The sequence below is a fragment of the Sceloporus occidentalis genome, unplaced genomic scaffold, assembly GCF_023333645.1.
Source record: "Sceloporus occidentalis isolate IW3139 unplaced genomic scaffold, rSceOcc1.0.p SCAF_1, whole genome shotgun sequence".
Classification (NCBI taxonomy): Eukaryota; Metazoa; Chordata; class Lepidosauria; order Squamata; family Phrynosomatidae; genus Sceloporus; species Sceloporus occidentalis.
The window spans coordinates 40,256,639-40,276,241 of record NW_028316981.1 but is presented as its reverse complement, the minus strand read 5'-3'; the positions used below and the strand labels follow the sequence as shown (position 1 = coordinate 40,276,241).

The window sequence follows — 19,603 nt, the reverse complement described above, 5'->3', positions numbered from 1 at the left end:
CTACTTGTTATATTTCACTTTTAATAACATGAAAAAAAATCTATGTCTAAGCACATCCTTTGGGAGGATGTGAATATATTCCTTTGAATGTACTACCTTTTAAATTAGTTCTCAGTGAAAGAAAAAGAAAACAATCATCAAATCTCATCATTATTATTCATGTTGGACATTCATTTTGTTGTTTATTTCAATTATTTATGTCTTGCTTTACAAACAATTTTTTAAAAAGACTAAAAAAATAAAATACAATAACAATATACTAATAAAAACTCACTTTAATATATCAAAGGATGAAACAGTCATCCAAAACAAACCAATCAACCACCAAACACAATTTTAAACTGCAAATATCAAATAGATCTAATTTCTAGAGGAAGGGGAAAGTGCTCAACACCGATCCAAAAATAATTAGAGTAGGGTTATGTTAGACCTCCCCAGGATACTCATCTGGGTGCCACTATTGAAAAGATTTCATTCTTGGAAACAATGAAACGAATATTTGTTGACTGAAGAGAAAGTTATTTCCAACTTATGGTGAACCTATCATCAGCGTTCAAAGACATACCAACAGATTCTCAGCTATTATGAACAGATAATGAAAGGTGCCACTAGGTCAAAGATAATACCATGGGACTAATGAGCAGTGCAAAAGATGCCAGAAATAAGAAGGATTAAAGAAAAATTAAAGAAATGAAAGTCTTGACTTAAATGCTTGGGACCAGAAGTGTTTTGGATTTCAGGTTTGTTTGTTTGTTTGTTTGTTTGTTTGTTTTGGAATATATGTATTTGCATATCTGTACATAATGAGATATCTTGGAGATGGGATCCAAGTCTAAACACAAAATTTATTTATGTTTCATATACACTTTATATACATGGCTTGAAGGTAATTTTTATATACAATATTTTTTAATACTTTTGTGTATAAAACAAAGTTTGTGTACAGTGAACTATCAGAAAGCAAAGGTTTTAGTATCTCAGCCATTCATGTGGACAATTTAAGATTTTGGAATACTTCAGATTTTGGAAATCCAGATACGGGAGACTCAACCGGTACCTATTTTAAGTCTCAGACAGGTTTGCGTGGGTAAAGGTTTTTGCATTCATCTATTATAAATGATTTAGTGCTATTTAGAAGAACTATCTAAATGCTGCATTCTTCCAGTCGCATGTAAAGGGGTATTGTCTTCACAAACTGATTGCATATAGCAAGGACAAGAAATGTTGGTGCCACTACTTTAGGGCATGGACTAAGAATCTCTGTTTACACAGATTTAGAAAATATGTTTTTCTACCCACACCTATTTGCTTTTGGTCTGGAAAAATGGCCACCTTGTGTCTAAGGGATTATCCAGCCCCTGTCTCCTTGAACTGTGTGGTTTTTGAAGACTTTCTCACAGCAGGAAGAAAATTGCTAAAATTACTTGTTGCTTCCTTTGAGAAGAAAATTAGAGAAGAATTACATCCTGATTCCAGCTACCACAGCATGATGAACCTGATGTTGTACCTGGTTGCTATCTAGGTGTTCAAAATGAGGAGTTCATAAAAAGCAACAACAGAGGGGTTCCTAGTTCAGGACCATAGCTGAATAAACAGGGATTTAAATCCATAGTTTTGAAATAGTGGTGATAAGCACAGTGCCAGAATTTCTAATTTTCAGTGGGAGAGGCTGTTTCAACACATCTAGGTCCAAAGCATACTGCAGAAATATTCCAGTTTGAGATTGCTTTAACTGCTCTGGCTCAGTGCTAGGGAAGCCTGGGAATTATAGTTTAGTGCGGCACCAGAGCTCTCTGAAAGAAAAGGCTAAATGTCTCCCAAAACTACAGTTCCCAGAATCCCTAGTATTGAGCCAGGGCAGTTAAAGTGGTCATAAAAAGGATTATTTGTGCAATATGTTTTGGACCCAAAACAGTCTGCCAAGAATTTGCCATAATAATAATAATAATAATAATAATAATAATAATAATAATAATAGGATTTATTTATATGCCACCCAGTCACTGGGAATCCAGACATTTTACAACAAAGGGATTAATACAAGGCAATAACAATAAACATGAATTAAATAACAAATGTAACATAGCAATGCATTAAACAATAACAATAAAATAAGATAGCAATTAACTATAGCAACAAATAACAAAAACAATACATAGCAAATGTTCTGGAGAAGAAAAGGCTTTGCATCCAGATTTCTGTCATAGGAACAAAAATGTCTTTACAAAATTGGCATCTCTTCCATCATCAAATTTGTGGGCTGCAAGTTTGGGGCTACTAAATAACAGGCGCTGTAATAGGTTGCTGTAAGAACTACACTAATACTGTTGGATGTATGCCTAAACTAATACTACGCCTTATCTTCTCAGATAATGCTTTATTACACATTTGGACAGTTAATACTACAGGACCTCTTACATTTGATATTGTTTAAAGGTTTCAGCCCTATGTTCCAAGCTCTGAATGTCATATAGAATCATAGGCTAATCATGCAATAGAAAACAAATATTATTTTAAAGTAGTTGTTGTCCTGATAAAATATGAGCTTTAAATCTTGGTGATTTTTTTTAAAATTCCATTTTGTTTGATTTTAGTTAAACTTGGTTTGTAGAAATGAGATATTTAGGGTTGTTGCTGTTTTTTTTAAATCCATGGAATCACCTAGCATAATGTGAGTGAAGAATAGTTTTTTGAGTACCTTATTGTGCCTTATCTTATCCCTTACTACTGCAGCAGGGAACATTGCACTTGCTATGAATGAGAAATTGTCTTCTGGAAGTTTTAAACTGTGTTAAGTAATGCAGTTTAAATTCATGCCTTTTCATTTATCTGAAGACATATATTTCCTCATGCAGACAAAGGCTTTTGTCTCTCAATTTTTAATGAGAGACTATATGGGCTCCCACTGGTTTATGTTTTGTCAACTTAGCTGCTTCTGTAAGCATAATGGCTTTGTAAAATTTCTGTGACTCCTGGAGGGGATCTAAAGTCTCCTAAAGCCCTTGCAGCTGGTTATTCATATTCTGATAATATTGCCATGTTGATGAAAGAGGGAGGATGTGCAGTGAATATACATGGAGGACCAGAAATGCTCATGGTCCAAGGTACTTGCACTGCCTTCTGCTTCTTGCTTGTCCCTCAGAGTCAGCGCTGCAGTTTCAGGTTCATCACAAAGGATGCATGGATGGTTCTGTGGTGTGTCAGCATATGGTGAGCCTTCCTGTTCTTCATTTTGTGCCAAACACCAGAACCCAAAAGCTGAACACAATTCTACTGTAAGTGATCAACAATTTTTGAATGTTCCACAAATCAAACATTTTCTCTATCTTACCTTAGGGCAGAAGTAGTCTTGTTTCCCAATTTGCCTAGTAAGCATTTCCTACAGTTCTCTGACATAAAAAGTGTTATGATGTGAACAGGAATAATAATAATAATAAAATAGAAATAGAAAATTTACATCATAACCTCTGGTCAGTCTCACATTTCTTAATATGGGCTCCAATACCTAACCATTAAAAAGAGTAAAAGGCCAGGACAAAACAGTGAGCTCCATATTCAGACCAGGATAGGAAAAGCAGTAATTTTGGATGGCCATTTGTGTGGATTGGTGTTATGTAAACTATACCCCAGCCCAGACAAACTCCACGTGGACATGGAGAAGCCATTAAAAGAAAAAGAACCAAGAAAGAGAGAAAGAGAGAGAGAGAGAGAGAGAGAGAGAGAGTTTATGGAGAATCCTGCAGGCAGGCCAAAATTAGAAGTTTGGATTAGGCAACAGGAATTAAAAATTAGGAGTACAGAGGTTTAAACTACTCATTAGATATTTTAGTTCTACAGCACCATTCTATACTTGTCTGTTCAGAATCAAAGAATCATAGAGTTGGAAGAGATCACAAAGGAAATCCAGTCCAATTGTCTGGCATGCAGGAATACACAACCAAAGCACTCCTGAGAAATGGGTATCCAACATCTTTTGAACACATTTAAAGAAGAGTCCATGCCTATCCAAGGCACGCCTTTCCACGCTCCAGAAGCTCTGTCAGTAAGTTCTTCCTAACACTCTTGAGTTCAGTGGGATTTCCCTCAGGTGACTGTGTGGCAAGATTTATGCACGAACTATGCAAAGTACTAAGCAAGCTATTAGGGGGTCCCTAACAACTCTTCACATACTCAAATAGAATCATAGAATCATAAAATTGTAGAGTCTGAAGAAACCACAAGGAAGAGACTGCAGGAACTCTCAACCAATCAGCATCCCCGACAGATGGCCATCCAACCTCTGCTTAGACCTCTAAGGAGGGAGACTCCACTACACTCCAATGTGTTCCACTGTCGAACAGCCCTTAATGTCAGGAAGTTCCTCCTAATGTTGAGGCGGAATCTCTTTTCCTGTAGCTTGCATCCATTGTTCTGGGTCCTGTTCTCTGGAGCAGCAGAAAACAAGCTTGTTCCCTCCTCAATATGACATCCTTCCAAATATTTAAACAGGGCTATCATATCACCTCTTAATCTTCTCTTCTCCAGGCTAAACATCCCCAGTTCCCTAAGTCATTCTTCATAGGGCATGGTTTCCTGACCCTTCACCATTTTAGTCGCCCTCCTTTGGACACGCTCCAGTTTCTCAATGTCCTTTTTGAATTGTGGTGCCCAGAACTGGACACAATATTCCAGGTGGGGCCTGACCAAAGCAGAATACAGTGGCACTATTACTTACCTTGATCTAGACACTATACTTTTATTGATGCAGCCTAAAACTGCATTGGTCTTTTTAGCTGCTGCATCGCATTGTTGACTCATGTTCAACTTGTGGTCTACTTGGAATCCTAGATCCCTTTCACTTGTTGCCTCCTTAAGCCAGGTGTCCCACATCCTATATCTGTGCATTTCATTCTCCCACCCTAAGTGCAGTACCTTACATTTCTTCCTGTTGAATTTCATTTTGTTAGCTTTGGCCCAGCTTTCTAGTCTATTCAGATCATTTTGAATTTTGATCCTGTCCTCTGGAGTATTAGCTATTCCTCCTAATTTGGTGTCATCTGTAAATTTGATAAGTATGCCCCCAATTCTGTCATCCAAGTCACTGATAAAGATGTTGAATAGCACTTGGCCCAGGACAGAGCCCTGTGGGACCCCACTGGTCACTTCTCTCCAGGATGAAAAGGAGCCATTGTTGAGCACCCTTTGGGTTCGGTGACTCAACCAATTACAAATCCATGTAACAGTTACATTATCTAGCCCACATTTCACTAGCTTGTTTGCAAGAATTTCATGAGGAACTTTGTCAAAGGCTTTACTAAAATCAAGATATACTATATCCACAGCATTCCCTTCATCTACCAAGCTGGTAATATTATCAAAGAAAGAGATAAGATTTGTCTGGCATGACTTGTTTCTCTGAAAGCCATGTTGACTTTTTGTGATTATGGAATTGCCTTCTAGATGTTCACAGACTCTCTTTTTAATGATCTGCTCTAGACCCTTTCCTGGTATAGATGTCAGACTAACTGGACGATAATTGTTGGGATCCTCTTTTTTTCCCTTTTTGAAGATGGGGACAAGGTTTGTCCTCCTCCAGTCTGCTGGGTTTTCTCCTGTTTTCCAGGGGTTCTTAGAGATTATTGCCAATGGTTCCGATATTACATTTGCCAGTTCTTTTAATATTCTTGGATGTCGTTCATCTAGTCCTGGAGACTTATATTCATTTAGATTAACAAGGTATTCCTATACTATCTCTTTACTTATTAGTAGTAAAGGGTGGCACCTCTCGTCAAACTCATAAGCCCCGCCCACTGACAGGTGCCCCGCCCCGGAAGTCCCGCCTTAACAGGAAGTCCCGCCTTAACCGGATATCCGGCCTCCTGCCGGAAGTCCCGCCCTCCCCGGATATCCGGCCTTCTGCCGGAAGTCCTGCCCTCCCCGGATATCCGGCCACGCCCCCCGCTTGTGGCCCCACCCCAGCATGAAACCCCGCCTGTAGGTGGAGCGTCTGAAGGGACTCATGTGACCATGATGATTCAAAAGGGCCAATCAGAAGACGGTTTTAGCAACGCTACAGGAAGCCTTTGGGCAAGCCCAGACATGTTCAGAGAAGACAACATGGAGGCCCCCACTACTTCTGCAAACTCTACAGAGCAAGAAACAGGGGATGTGAAGCCAAAAAGCAGAAAGCGTTATCCTAGCAATAGTTCAGATGATGGGCTTTCTACCTATGCTGACCTGGCTAGCGAAGAAGCTGATGAGATTTGCAAAGCATGGAACCGCCTGGTGGATGCCGTTTCAGCAGAACCAGCTGTAATGCAGGTAAAAAAGTGGGTTTTTTTTTATTTTTAAAGGGTTTTGACTAGCCTTACAAAGTCGGCTCCCCACCTCTCCTCTAAAAAAACAAAAAAAAGACTATTTTCTTTATATTTTAGCAACCTCAGGCCAGTAGCAGTTCTGCAGAGAAGTGTGCTGAAGCATGTGGAGGCAACACATTACCTATAGCTCTGTGGAGGTTTGCAAGCATTGGCTGGAATGATATTCCAGTAAGTCATCTTTTAGAAGGGGATTTTGGTATTAAGTGTGTGTGTTTTAAAAATGCATTTTAAAGGTAATCTATCTTTTTTCTTTTTTAGGATTTCGTCGAGATGTCTACAGCTCAACCTAGCCCTGTGGTCATGGCTAAAATTCTTGGACTAGATGTTCCAAAAGAACCATTAAATTTTTCTCCCAGAGAATTGAAAGTTCTCATGCGGTCAACAATCAGAGCCGTGTGTTATGGAATCATCACCCGTTGTTTGCAGCAATATCGCTATGAATCCTGTGTTGGCTGTGTAATCTCTGCCCCTGCTCAAAATTCCCATGACTGTCTGTTGTGGTCAAAACGTTATCTGTGTAGAAAACTGAGCTGGTTATGTGGGCAAATAGATTTTAAAAACGTGTTACACGTATATATTCTTGTAGCTTACAGTTTCAATGGCCTATTGATAACAAATGAGACTGTAGACCAAATCTTGCAACTTGTAACTAAAGTAGAGAGATCTGAAAATTCACTGAAGGAATTAAATAACATTTTGAAACCCAGGGATAAGCCTATTTTGGAGCATGTGTTAAAAGTGATTAAAAATAGATCTTATAAAACATTTCTAACAACTATTAACAGACCATCTGATCCATAAAGACTGACTAGAAGTTTGTTTGAAAACTGTTGGCTGCTTTGATATTTTTTTAAAAATGTTTGTTAAAAGGTTATAAAATAAAAAAGAGTTTATTTTAAAAAGGTGTTTGTGATTTTCTTTTCAAAAAAGTGACTACTCTAGAGCTGGCTCATAATGAGTATTTACAATGGGGGGGGGGGGTATCAGTATTCATGCACCACTCAATCTCCCTAGAAAACATGAGGCTTTGGTGGTGTGGGGGATACAAAATGGAGGGGTGGAGGGTGGAGATGGCTCTTTAAATTAAACAATGAAGAGGGGGTGGGGGGGAAGCCTTCTTACAGAAACCCTCCAAACTTCCTGACCCTCCTTAGCCTAAAAAACAGAAATAAAGCAAGGAGAGATTCTTACAATTAAGCTGTACAGCTACCTCTCCAAACCCCCCACTTCAAACAAAAAGCAGAAATCAGGGTGGCTCTTAAATAATGTAGAGGGTTGAAAATCATTTTTTGCAACCCCCCAAGGCCCCCTCCCAATGTCTCCTAAACACAGAAACAAAAAGCATGGTTGAAGTTTTAAACAGACACTATATTTCCCTGGTGGGGCCCTCTGCAAAAAAGTTTTTTAAAAAGAGAAAAGGGGAGGGGGGTGGCTTACCACATGGCTATGTGCCCTGCAACATGTATACCTTAGGGGTGGGGGGCCACCTTAGGGGGATGGAGGGACATAGATCCACCCCCAAGGACCACCTTAGGGGGATGGAGGGACATAGATCCACCCCCAAGGACCACCTTAGGGGGGAGGGGGGATAGATCCAACCTACCCTTTTTCTTAGGGGTGGGTGGGGGCAAGTCTCAAGAGCCAATCACAGACTGGTTACCTGACGTATAAAAGTTCTGCAGAGAAGGGGGTCTGTCCTTTTCTGGCTGCCATACCTGTGAGACTCTGTGGTTCTTGGTAAGTTTTTTCCTGTATATTCCATAGCATTGTTTTTTAAAAGAAGGCCTTTATAACTATTGCCTTTTCCCCATTTTGAAACTTTATTCAAAATGGGCTGTTGTGGGCCTTTTCCCTCACTAAAGAATAAATATTTGATGAATGTCCATTAATTTGGGGGGGAAAACTGAGCAGCTTTAAAATTACAAGCATAACATGCGGCTTTCTCTTTTTCCATGGACTTCATCTAAAATCTGGGGCTTTGGGCCATAAAAACATTGGTATTTATGCATTTTCCTGTTAAATGTTTTTAATTGTTAGCATGTAGTTCTGTTAGAAAGAAATTTTACATGTGCTACAAATGTTTTAGAAGCCTTTTTAAAAAATACTTTTCAAAGCTTACTGAGAGTAGAAATGTGTGGATTAGGATATACGGGTTTTTAAAATGTCTGGCAAATGGTTTCACTTGGAAACATGTGCTCAGCACTGTTTTAAATTTTTTTTGTTAAATATATATTTTTAACAAAGCTCTTTTTGGTATTTATGAAACAAGGTTTAAAATGCTTTAGAAGCCTTTTTTTAAAAACTTTGCTTTGCTTACTGCTGGGTATGTTTGATGGGATTAAGAAAGATGTTTATTAAAAAGTCTGGCCCCTGTTTCCACATGCAAAACATGTGCTTGGTACATTTTTAAAAATTTTTGTCAAATATTATTTTAAAAAGCTCTCTTTTTGTGAAACAAGGTTTAAAATGCTTTATAAGCTTTTTTTTTTTTAAGAGTATTCTGGAGACTTTGTGGGAAGATTTGATGGGGGTAGAAAACAAAGCTCCAGAGGTGTTAATGGGTTTATGGTCAAGAGCTGATTACTCATACGCAGCAGAGTTACAGCCTTTTGTATTGTTAACTTTTGGCTTGTTGGTGCTAAAAGTTCATTTAATTGTTAAATAAGCCTATTTGGAAAACTTCTTTTTGCCATTTTCCCCCAAAAAGGTCTTTTTTAGGTTTTAAATTGTCTAATGTGCCTGTTTTAAAAGCTCTTTTTTTGGTTTTTCTCAAATAAGTGCCCATTTGGAAAATCTTTTTATTCTGTTTAAAACTTTTTTTTTTTGCCAGTTTTTCTTAAATAAGCCTGTTAACTACCATTGCTTTGAGCATTGCTTTGTGTGTGTGTAGGGGTTAGGAATTGATGGTGACTAGGTAATTTCAAAAGATTTTATTGGGTGGATAGCTTTGTTATAGGACATTAGCATACAAGAGCTTATGCCGGAAATAACAACCACTTTAGATATAAAATATTGTACAGACGGTTAAAAACAGCTGTTCTCATATTTCTGGGGTGTAACTTCATGCGTCATTATTAAGCCGTTTTCCTGAAATAATGAAAAGAAAAAAACTGTTAGGGCAACACATTTTTCTCAATTGATCACTGGTTCCATAGGGTTTCCTAAAGAATATGTGTTAAACTTACCCAGCTGCCATTTTCCTTCATCCAGATGTGTTTCTCCATTATCAAATAGCCGGCAATGCAATTGGTAATTTGCTGTACATTTCCTGTTGTGAGAGGCACACCTCTGGTCTTCAGCTTTTTGGCAATAAAACCTCCAAATAAGAGAGTCATCACAATTCTTCCCCAGTTGATTTTTCCATCAGAAAATTGAGACCTCATAACTAAATGGATTATTTCACAAGCACGAGAAATATTTGGAATTTCCAACTGTGTTATTAAGGGTTCCATTTTTTCTTCCACGTGCTTCTGAGTTGAATTGGCCAATTTTTGTAAAGTGTGGTATATTTTTTCATCTATTTGTTCATCTGGAACTTGGTCACATACTAGATTTAAGTAAACATGAACAATGCTGAATGTCTGCCTCTCCATTTCTTGTCAGAAGCAGAAATGTGGCAGCTCAGTCTCAACAGTATAATTCTGTGGGGTTTTCTGATATGCGAGGGGTGGGTTTAGTGGGCATGTCTCAACATGTTTGTGTTCATCAGGCACAGCTGGTACTTCATAGCCCCTGCAAGCCATGGAAAAACAGGTCCAAAACGTTCCTTCAGAGGAGACTGCACAGGGCACAGGAGGGCTGGCTAAAACACAGGCCCCAAACCTGACACACCCAACAGATGAAGAATTAGGTAAAATTTGTGCTTAACAATATTAGCACTGCTTTGTGGGTCAAAAAAAATAATTTAGAGGTGGGGGCTAACAACATTAAATGTGTTATTTTGTGGGTTTGTTCTTTCTGAAATTAGTGTCTTTTCTTTACAGAATTGATGTTTGCTGAAGGCAGCCACGAAGGCAATGCGGCACCTGAAACTCCAGTGACAACAAATAAAAGTGGAGGTACAGTGTGTGTGTGTGTGTGTGTGTGTGTGTTGTGGTATTTAAGGGCTGGGGGGGTAATGAGTGAGTGAGTGAGCTATAATACTTCTTATTTTGTTTGCTTTTAGACAAATCTCTGAAACGTAACAGAGAAGAACCCCACGATGCTACACCCCAGGCTTCTAAGAAGCCAAAAAATAATGAGCAGGTGATGGTGATTGACGGAAATCTCTTACAACGCTTTGAAGCCCGCAGAAAGAAAGCTGCAACGTTATCGGCCTGCTTTGTGGAGATGCAGAAAATGGTAGCGAAAGGTTGCGCGATCCTTAGACGGGCCAAGGGCTATGAAGCCCATTTGAATTATATGTGGGACAATCCAGTAACACAAGCTCATATGGATGCTTTTTACGAGAGTATTAAAAAATATAACGAGTACATGGTGGACAGGTCCCTTGAACATCGGCAGATAGGCAGAGGTAAACTACAACCAAGGATCAAGAAAGGCCGGAATGGTAAATGGTGCAGGGTGGCGGGGTACTGGAAGAAACCTGCCAATGGTAAACTGTACTGGAGAAGAAGAGTAACCACCCTGATTAACAGATCAAAAAAAGTACTCCACACTCGGAAAAATAATAGGAAATGTAAAGGGGGCCTGAACTCGAGGAGCCTGGTAAAAAACACTAAACATAGTGTTGATAATAACCAGCCTTCTTGTTCCAGCACCCCTTCTTCCGTGGCCTCTGACCCATCCAGGGCTGAGAACCAAAACCCCTGTGACTCTGTTTCTGATAATAACCAGCCTTCTTATTCCAGTGCAGAACCTCAGAATGATTTGGAGTCTTCTGAATCATCCAGGGATGAGAGCCAGCCCCTACCTGCAAACATCCCAGGCTCCCCAGATGATGAGGGCCCCCCTGCCGTGTATGCAGAGCGTGTACGCTCATGGCAGTGGACCCACAGGTTGTATCGTACAGTGCGTATCGGTGAGGAGTTCCGATTCAGAAACTTAGAGCATGTAACATCGTACACGCAAGCTATACACGCATTACACAACTCAATACAAAATATTCTAGACGATCTTAACCAGCGAATTAGTCTGGGAGATTGTGTTCAAATTAGACTGGAGGCTGATGGCCTAAGAAATCCTCTGTATTCTGTTAAAAAAAGTAAGGACCTTTTAAATGCTGAGGATTTTCTATCACAGTTGAGTAACCTGTTGCAAAGCAACATGGAAATCTGTGCCCATTCCAGTTTTCGTCTCATAATTACGATTGTGAAACCCCCAGGGGGCGGAGGGCATAGATCAATAGGCTCCATCCCCTCTAGTGAAATAGTTGCCAGAAAAAGAAAACATTTGGTTGATTTAAATTATACAGGCACTAACCTCTGTTTTGGCGGTGGCCTGATTGCTGTCATGAGTGAAAAGATTCCCACAGATGCAAAACTGCTGACAGCAGCCAGGCAACTGTATAAGGAGCTTGGCTGGTCCGATCAGAAAAAAGTGACCTTAAGTGATATTTCACATGCTGAAAACCACTTAAAAATTAATATTCATGTGGCACATTATTCTAAGAAGGGGTGGAGTCTGTTTAAAACCCAAGGCCCTCAATATCAAAAAACATACACGCTGCTTCTGCATGACGAACACTTCTATGGGGTAATCAATGTAAAAGCCTTATTCGGGGTACGAAATTTTTGCATATTTTGCCAGAGCCTATATAACCATAACAATCACACCTGCTTATATTTCTGTCGCCTCTGCTTGAGAAAAGATTGTGCGGTTGTGGTAGATCAACAGGCTAGGTGTTTTGACTGTAAGCTGAATTGTAGGTCTAAAGAGTGCTTAAAAATACACAGGCAGCTGGTCTCAGAGGGAAAGGTACGCTGTGAAAGCAGGAGCTATTGTCCTAAATGCTCGCATTACCAGAAAAGTTACCATGATGAGGAAGAGTGTAAAGGCCGGCAGTGCACAGTCTGTTGGGGGTTCATCACAAAAGATGATGAACATAAATGCTTCATGCAGCCCCTAAAAACCCCTGAGGTTTCTGTACAGTATCTATTTTACGATTTCGAGTGTCACCAAGCAACTGGTGTACATGTCCCTAACTACTGCTTTGTAAAAGCATTTCCAGGGGAAACTGTAGAGTGCTTTAAAAATGGTAACAAAAGAAAGCGGAGGTATAAGAGAGGGGCTAAAAAGCAGTATGACAGCGATGATGAGGATGAAGATTATGAGTGGCCCCTTGCTGGCAAAAGTTGGGAATTTAAAGGGGAGACATGTTTATCTGACTTTATTACAACATTTATAGACCGCCAGTTTTCTGACTGCACATTCTTAGCACATAACTCTAAGGGTTATGATGGTTACCTGGTGCTGAATCAGCTGGTGAAAGAAAAACTTGATGTAAAAATTATCGCTCAGGGTGGGAAACTGATTTCTGTTACAGTGGAAAAATTGAATATAAAATTTATTGACTCCCTGAGTCACCTCCCTATGGCCCTCTCTAAACTACCCAAAGCTCTAGGCTTTGAGAGCTATAAGGGATATTTTCCCCATTACTTTAACACACCTGAGCATTGGGATTATGTAGGCCCAATGCCCTCAGCTGAAGATTTTGGTGTAAAATATATGATGCCTGGTGAAAAGGAAGCCTTTTTAGCATGGTATTCAGAGAATCAGGATAAAATCTTTGACATGCAGAAAGAGCTTGTGTTTTACTGCAAAAAGGATGTTGAAATTTTAGTAGAGGCCTGTACCAAGTACAGGCATGAAATTGTAGAACTGACAAAAGAAAAGAAGTTAGTGGAGAAAGGGAAGAAAGGGAAGAAAGGGAAAAAAGAATATGAGGAGTGGTTTGCTATAGACCCCCTCCAATTCCCCACCCTTGCAAGTGTCTCTCTTGCGATGTATAGATTTAAGTTTCTGCAAGAAAACACCATTGCAATTCCAAGTTTTGTAAATTACCACAATCAGTTTAAGCGATACTCCACACCGTCTATTCAATGGCTTTTGTATATTGAACATGAGGAAAAGCTTGAGATTCAGCATGCCTTAAATGGTGGAGAGGTTAAAGTTGGAGATTATTTTCTTGACGGGTATGCCGCTGTAGGTAATAGGAAAATAGCCTTTGAATTTAATGGTTGCTTTTATCATGGATGTGTCCTGTGTTATCCTCCCCAGGAGAAAAACCCTGTGGTGGGGAAATCTTATGAATTTCTCTACAATTCCACACAGAAAAAAGCAGCTGAACTCAAAAGCCGGGGTTTTGATTTGAGAACGATTTGGCAACACGAATGGGATAATATGGTAAAAACAGATGTGAAACTCCAAACGTTTCTTGCTTCATCCCGCCTTCCAGAACCCCTACACCCCAGAGATGCTCTCTTTGGGGGTCGTACAAATGCCATCTGTCTCTACTATAAACCTAAAAGTGGGGAGACAGTGAAATACTACGATTTCACCAGCCTGTACCCTTATGTTAACAAAACCAAACAATACCCTCTGGGGCATCCCAAAGTCATTTATAAGGACTTTGAACCGGTCACAAACTATTTTGGCATAGTGAAGGCAAAAGTTATTCCTCCCAGAAAACTCTATTTTCCAGTTTTGCCTTCCAGGATCTCTGGAAAACTTATGTTTGTGCTGTGTTCAACCTGTGCAGAACAGCGGCAGTTGGACCCGTGCAAACATACAGATGAACAAAGAGCCTTAAAGGGGACGTGGTGCTCCATTGAGTTAAATGTGGCTCTAGAGAAGGGGTACAGGGTTGTGGAAATCTATGAGGTATGGCACTTTGCACGCAGGTCTTCTGTGTTGTTTTCAAAATACATCGAGATGCACCTACGACAGAAGCAGGAAGCTTCAGGCTATCCTCACTGGTGTGTTACCGATGAGGACAAAAACAAGTATATAAAGGAATATCATATGAGGGAGGGGGTGCTTTTGCGCAAAGATCAGATCGCTGTGAACCCTGCAAAGCGCCAGATTGCAAAGCTGTTTTTAAATTCTTTGTGGGGGAAGTTTGGGCAGAGAACAAACCTCCCTCACACTCAGGTGTTGAGAGACCCCGATGAATTCTTTCAGCTGCTTTTTTCTGATGCTTACAAGGTTTCAATGTTTGAATTTGTTGACGATGAGGCTGTTTGTGTCTCCTGGAAATATTCCGACGACCGGGTGACAACCTCGGGTAGAAAAAACGAATTCCTTGCCTGTTTTACAACGGCCTATGCACGTTTGGAACTTTATGCACTCTTAGACAAGCTTGGGAGACGTGTTTTGTACCATGACACAGACAGTGTCATATTTGTGAGTCGGGAAGGAGAGTGGGACCCTCCTCTCGGAGATTTTCTCGGGGATCTCACAAGTGAGGTTCCTGCAGATCAGACCATTACAGAGTTTGTGTCAGCAGGGCCTAAGACCTACGGTTATAAGTTGTCTAACGGCACAGCCTGCATGAAGGTCAAGGGGATTACATTGAACAGCGCTAACTGTGAAAAAATTAATTTTGACAGTCTCAAAGACCTGGTATTCTCCTACGTCTCAGACAAGAAAGGTTCCACACCTCATGAAATTGTGGTACAGCAGCCAGGTATTGTAAGAAATAAGCAGCATTGGACACTTCACACTAGAAATCTCAAAAAAACACAAAAAGTTGTTTTTGATAAAAGGGTCATTACTGAAGGATTTAGGACACTTCCTTATGGCTACTAAAATGGAAACACGCTGGCAACACCCATTCTCAGCTATTCTCGCTGGACCTAGTGGCTGTGGGAAGACGTTTTTTATAAAAAATATGCTGGATCATGCTGGTAGTGTGTTCTCAGAAATGCCTGAAAATATTGTCTGGTGTTACAGTTGTTGGCAACATTTGTACAAAGAACTCCAATGTAAATACCCTATTATTCAGTTTGTACAGGGGATGCCTGATAAATTTGATGATGATGAACTGTTACCCCCCAATAAAGTAAATCTTTTGGTTATAGATGATTTGATGATTCATGGTTCTGAAAATAGAGATCTTGAGCGGGTTTTCACCCAATTTGTACATCATAGGAATCTGAGTGTATTTTTCATTACCCAAAATATTTTTTGCAAAGGAAAAAGTAGCCGGACCATCAGCCTTAACGCTAAATATATGGTGCTCTTTAAAAATCCTCGGGACAAATTACAAATTGCTACTTTGGCTCGACAGATGTATCCGGGAAATGTCAATTTCTTCATGGAGGTGTTTGCTGATGCTACAAACAAACCTCATGGGTATTTAGTGCTGGATCTGAATGCTAACACCCCTGATTCTTACAGGCTAAGAACTTGCCTTTTCCCTCCAGATTTGCCTGTGGTATATATAATGAAGAAAAACCATTCCCACCACAAAAGGGCCCGGTTTTAACAATCCAGGGCTCTGTTGTTGTCTGCTCCTCCATGGGGAAACATGTCCAGTCGCGTAAAGAGAAACTTGGCACTTTTAAAACTGCTTATTACAGTGCCTCCTCGTCAAAGAAAGGCCATTTTGTGTTCAGCTTCGGATGACCTTGTTGCAGCCATTTCAGAAATAGCCCTCAATACTTTAAAAGGCAACATTCCTTTATCCCCACAGCAGGTGCGTGTATTAAAAAAAAGACGCACCCTTATTAAAACTCTGGGTAACAGTAAATTGTCCCTGAGAAAAAAGAAGTACCTTGTGAAGCAGTCTGGGGGTTTTTTGGGGCCACTGCTAAGTTTCGCAGTTCCTCTAATAACAGGCCTTTTAACTAAACAGTGATGGAATATGCTGAAAAAATGTATTTGGTCCCCAGCCATCAGCTAGAACAATTAAAGGGCCCAGCTTCTAAAGATGAAAACATCAGAACTACAGCAATCTCTTCCTTAGATACTGAAATGCAGGCAATTCTACGTAGGACCGACTTAACTGAATATGAGAAAGCCAGACGTTATGATGCTTTACTCCAAAAATATCTAACTCATGTAAAACAGAAGGAGGCAGAGAAACAAAGTTTAAATCTGTTTCTACCCGAATCCCCTTCTGAAGAAGTTGTGATGAACTCCCCTGATGGCATGATTCAAGAAGTGTTGGACAATCTGCCTGTCAGGTACAAAAATAATGCAAGATTGTTACTAAACAAAATGAGTCAAAACAAAAATGTTTCTTCGTGGGATGACAAGGGCGTCTTTGTGTATAAAGGAGAATCTGTAACTGGATCTAATATATTGGACTTAGTCAAAAGTATAATACAGCCTCATGCTTTACCAACCAAACGCCTCCCCAAAGGCTGGGATGTTTTTTTGAGGGCCATGGCTGAAATAAACGCTCCAACTTCTGTGGTGGGTAACACTGCCAATAGAGAACTTTTGAACCGTTTAAAGAACCCTGAAGATTCTTTGTCACTTACACCTGTACTGTCACACAGATCTTTTAAAAAACAACGGCATGCTGCTTGTACCTGGCTCACTTTATAACGCCGCTATTTTTTAGAAAAAGAAATAGAAATAAAAGTCTTCTTTTTAAACTATTTGATAGTCTGTGAGTGTTTTTTTAAAATGAAAATAAAAGCCAGGACACAGATTATGTTTTAATAAAACCCTCTGAGGGGGTGTGTTTATTAGGAAATGCGGTGGTGAAATTCATTACAGGATACACATCCCTGAGTAGTCTGGAACATGTCTGAGACAAGCCCGGGCAAGTTCTTCTTCTTTTTCACAAACTGTACAACCATCTCATCGTTTTTTTCCAAATTGTGAGAATATAGGTCTTGAATATTTTTAAATGTCAGGCCCTTGCCGCGCTGTTGCAGAAAAAACACACAATGATATCCACAAACCACAGAGTCTGGGGCTTGTACTGGATGACCCTGAAACACAGTTTTGTAGCCATTTTTTCTTAAAAAATTCATGATTGTTTTAGGAAACAGAGGGTGGTCTGGAGGGTGTCCGTAGGAGTCAAAAAATTCGCCATTTTTTTCTTCTGTCAAGTATATAGCAAGCCAATGTTCTCCTGGAAGGTTGTGAGGATGGGTGTTTATGACCAAGCTCAGGGGCCTTTGCAGCAGCTTCTTTCTGGGGAGCATGTCACAGGGGAAGACTCCATAGAAGCTCTTCCGAGTATAGGGGTCAGAAGTCAGTATGCGGGTTAACTGCAGGCTATCCATGTTACATATAATCAAACAAGACATTTCTTCGTTGATTTATTTCTATCACATTGTCAAAAACTCCATAAACAACCATATTGACAGTGGTTGGCAGGGGCCTGGCAAAACGCAGCTCTGCCCTCAGGTTTCCAGTTTTAATCAAAGAGTAGTGGTCACCTCCTTCTTGATCTGGAGTCAGGTCAAATGCAAAAAGTGTGTAACCTCTTGCATATTCTTCACGGTTAATTAAAAGAGACCTGTCTTTCATATGCTTGCCCGCCGTTTGTACCAAACTCATATACTCTCGCACACAGTTTCCCTCTTGAAAATCGGGCTGAAACGGTTTCATTGGATTCTGTTCTCCATCCAGGTAAAGGGCCGCAAAATTAATATCATAATGTTTAAAGTTAAACGGATTTTTGTTGTAAATACCGCTAAAGGCATCATTGTCCACCAGGCCTATAACCACCTGTTTAGGTAATTGTCCCAGAAACAGGTTCTCCTGATTAGAGACGCGGCTGCCTCTCGGGATGCTGAACACTTTCATACTCACACGATCCACAGGATATTTGGCATTGGAAGTCAACAGTCCTTCGGCGTGTCCCAGGCGGACACCAGGGGACACCCTCACCTTTTTGACAAAAAGGGAGGCTGATAGAATTTGCAGTTTGTACTGCCTGTCTGCAGCATCGCTCATTAAGCAGAAAGCATCTTTGTTGCGGGTGAGTTTAATTTTCACATCAACGCCATTTAGCAAAAGCTTTTCTTGAAAAAACAGGTCAGCATGGAGATGGCCCAGCAAGTCTATCTTTCTACTTGCAGCCGTCAGGGCTGCTCTTTTAACAAAACCTTCATTATCCCCATCCAGCTCAGCTGATTCATGCTCTCCAGCTGTATCTTTATAAAACAGGCCTGCAGAAAATTGAGTTGCTAGAGTGTCATCGCTGTAGTTTAACACAGATTCAATGAATGATCGGTAAGGATAACAGTTATTACTCTGGCTGACGAGACGATCTGCTATAGTAATATCAACCTGACTGAAAATGGAGGCTATTGGATAATTCACCAGCCCTACCTTGGCATCTTCTGCAAGGTTTGACCCATCTTCATTCACTATTTTACAGGTCAAATAGAGGAGCGTGTTGTTCAGATCCATATAGTCCTCACCATTCCCGGCAATGAAAAAGTCAAGTGGGGCAGATTCTGTAAGAGCAGTCAGTGGGGGAACCTCAATAAACACACTTCTCTCAATACTGGTCTGAGTAGGCCCAATGTGGAATAAATCTAATTCAGATTTAGTGCACTCTTCAGAGCCACAATGGATAAAGGCCATGATGCTGGTTTAAAAGATGTCCCTCTTAGCCAGAGCCCTCTGTCGCTTTCGCACAGCTCTCCGCTTCTGAGTTTTCTTTTCTTGTGGGACTTTTCTTTTAAGGGGGTGGGGAGGGCCTGTCAGCCTCGCCTGTGATGCTTTTCTTTTTAACCCCTTCCTTCTTTTAATGTACATCAGGCCCGATCCTTCTTGCAGATTTGGAGGTGTCACTCTATTTAGAACTGCCTCAGTCACCTTGCCAGCAACATCTTTGGCAATATTACGAAAAGCTGTTTTTGCGTGAGGTTTAATAATGTCCAGGCCTCTTCTTAAAAGCGGAACAGCTTTTCGAAAAAGGCCTCTGAAAATCCCACCAAGCCCTGCCCCGTACATTTGGGGGACACCCTGATATCCAGGAAGGCCATTTCCAGCCTGGGCTCTGTAATAATTTCTGTAAAGGGCTGGGTCCCCATATGATTTTACGATCACCATTTTTTTTTATTTTTTTATTTTTTAAAGATGCAGAGTTCTCCTGGGCCGGAAGTGAAGCTTCACAATCACCTTTCCAAAGCGAAATGGGACTTTTTTGTTCTGATCTGTCTTTATCTCAACAGTGATGGTGTCAACATGGTGCTTGCTTACAGGAATGTAGTGAGGCTTGTCATAACAAATATTGACACGCTCATTATTCTGTCCTTGCACAGGTACGCAGCGTAGCAAAGGCACATAGACGTCCCCAACTATCTGGTGCTCCACAATATCTGTGTAAACGT

At 40.3% G+C, this 19,603-nt stretch overlaps 2 protein-coding genes across 2 annotated transcripts; one reads left to right on the top strand and one right to left on the bottom strand.

Moving 5' to 3' along the window:
- Positions 1-5,881: 5,881 nt before the first annotated feature.
- On the top strand, positions 5,882-7,239 carry LOC149321330 (uncharacterized). Its single transcript, XM_089495817.1, has 3 exons — positions 5,882-6,300; positions 6,414-6,524; positions 6,615-7,239. The coding sequence occupies exons 1-3, from the start codon at positions 6,007-6,009 to the stop codon at positions 7,155-7,157; spliced, it is 948 nt and encodes a 315-aa protein (XP_089351943.1). The 5' UTR covers positions 5,882-6,006; the 3' UTR covers positions 7,158-7,239.
- A 10,301-nt stretch (positions 7,240-17,540) lies between these two features.
- Positions 17,541-18,851, bottom strand: LOC149321329 (uncharacterized protein F54H12.2-like). The gene has a single exon (XM_089510981.1). The coding sequence runs from the start codon at positions 18,849-18,851 to the stop codon at positions 17,541-17,543; it is 1,311 nt and encodes a 436-aa protein (XP_089367107.1).
- Positions 18,852-19,603: the final 752 nt, after the last annotated feature.

What these genes read in the sequence shown, in the direction of transcription:
- LOC149321330 (XM_089495817.1), top strand. Translation starts at nt 6,007, where the DNA reads ATGATGATTCAAAAGGGCCAATCAGAAGACGGTTTTAGCAACGCTACA. An exon ending in CAGAACCAGCTGTAATGCAG is followed by an intron (nt 6,301 to 6,413) that starts GTAAAAAAGTGG and finishes TTTATATTTTAG; the next exon opens with CAACCTCAGGCCAGTAGCAG. An exon ending in TTGGCTGGAATGATATTCCA is followed by an intron (nt 6,525 to 6,614) that starts GTAAGTCATCTT and finishes TTTCTTTTTTAG; the next exon opens with GATTTCGTCGAGATGTCTAC.
- LOC149321329 (XM_089510981.1), bottom strand. Translation starts at nt 18,851, where the DNA reads ATGGCCTTTATCCATTGTGGCTCTGAAGAGTGCACTAAATCTGAATTA.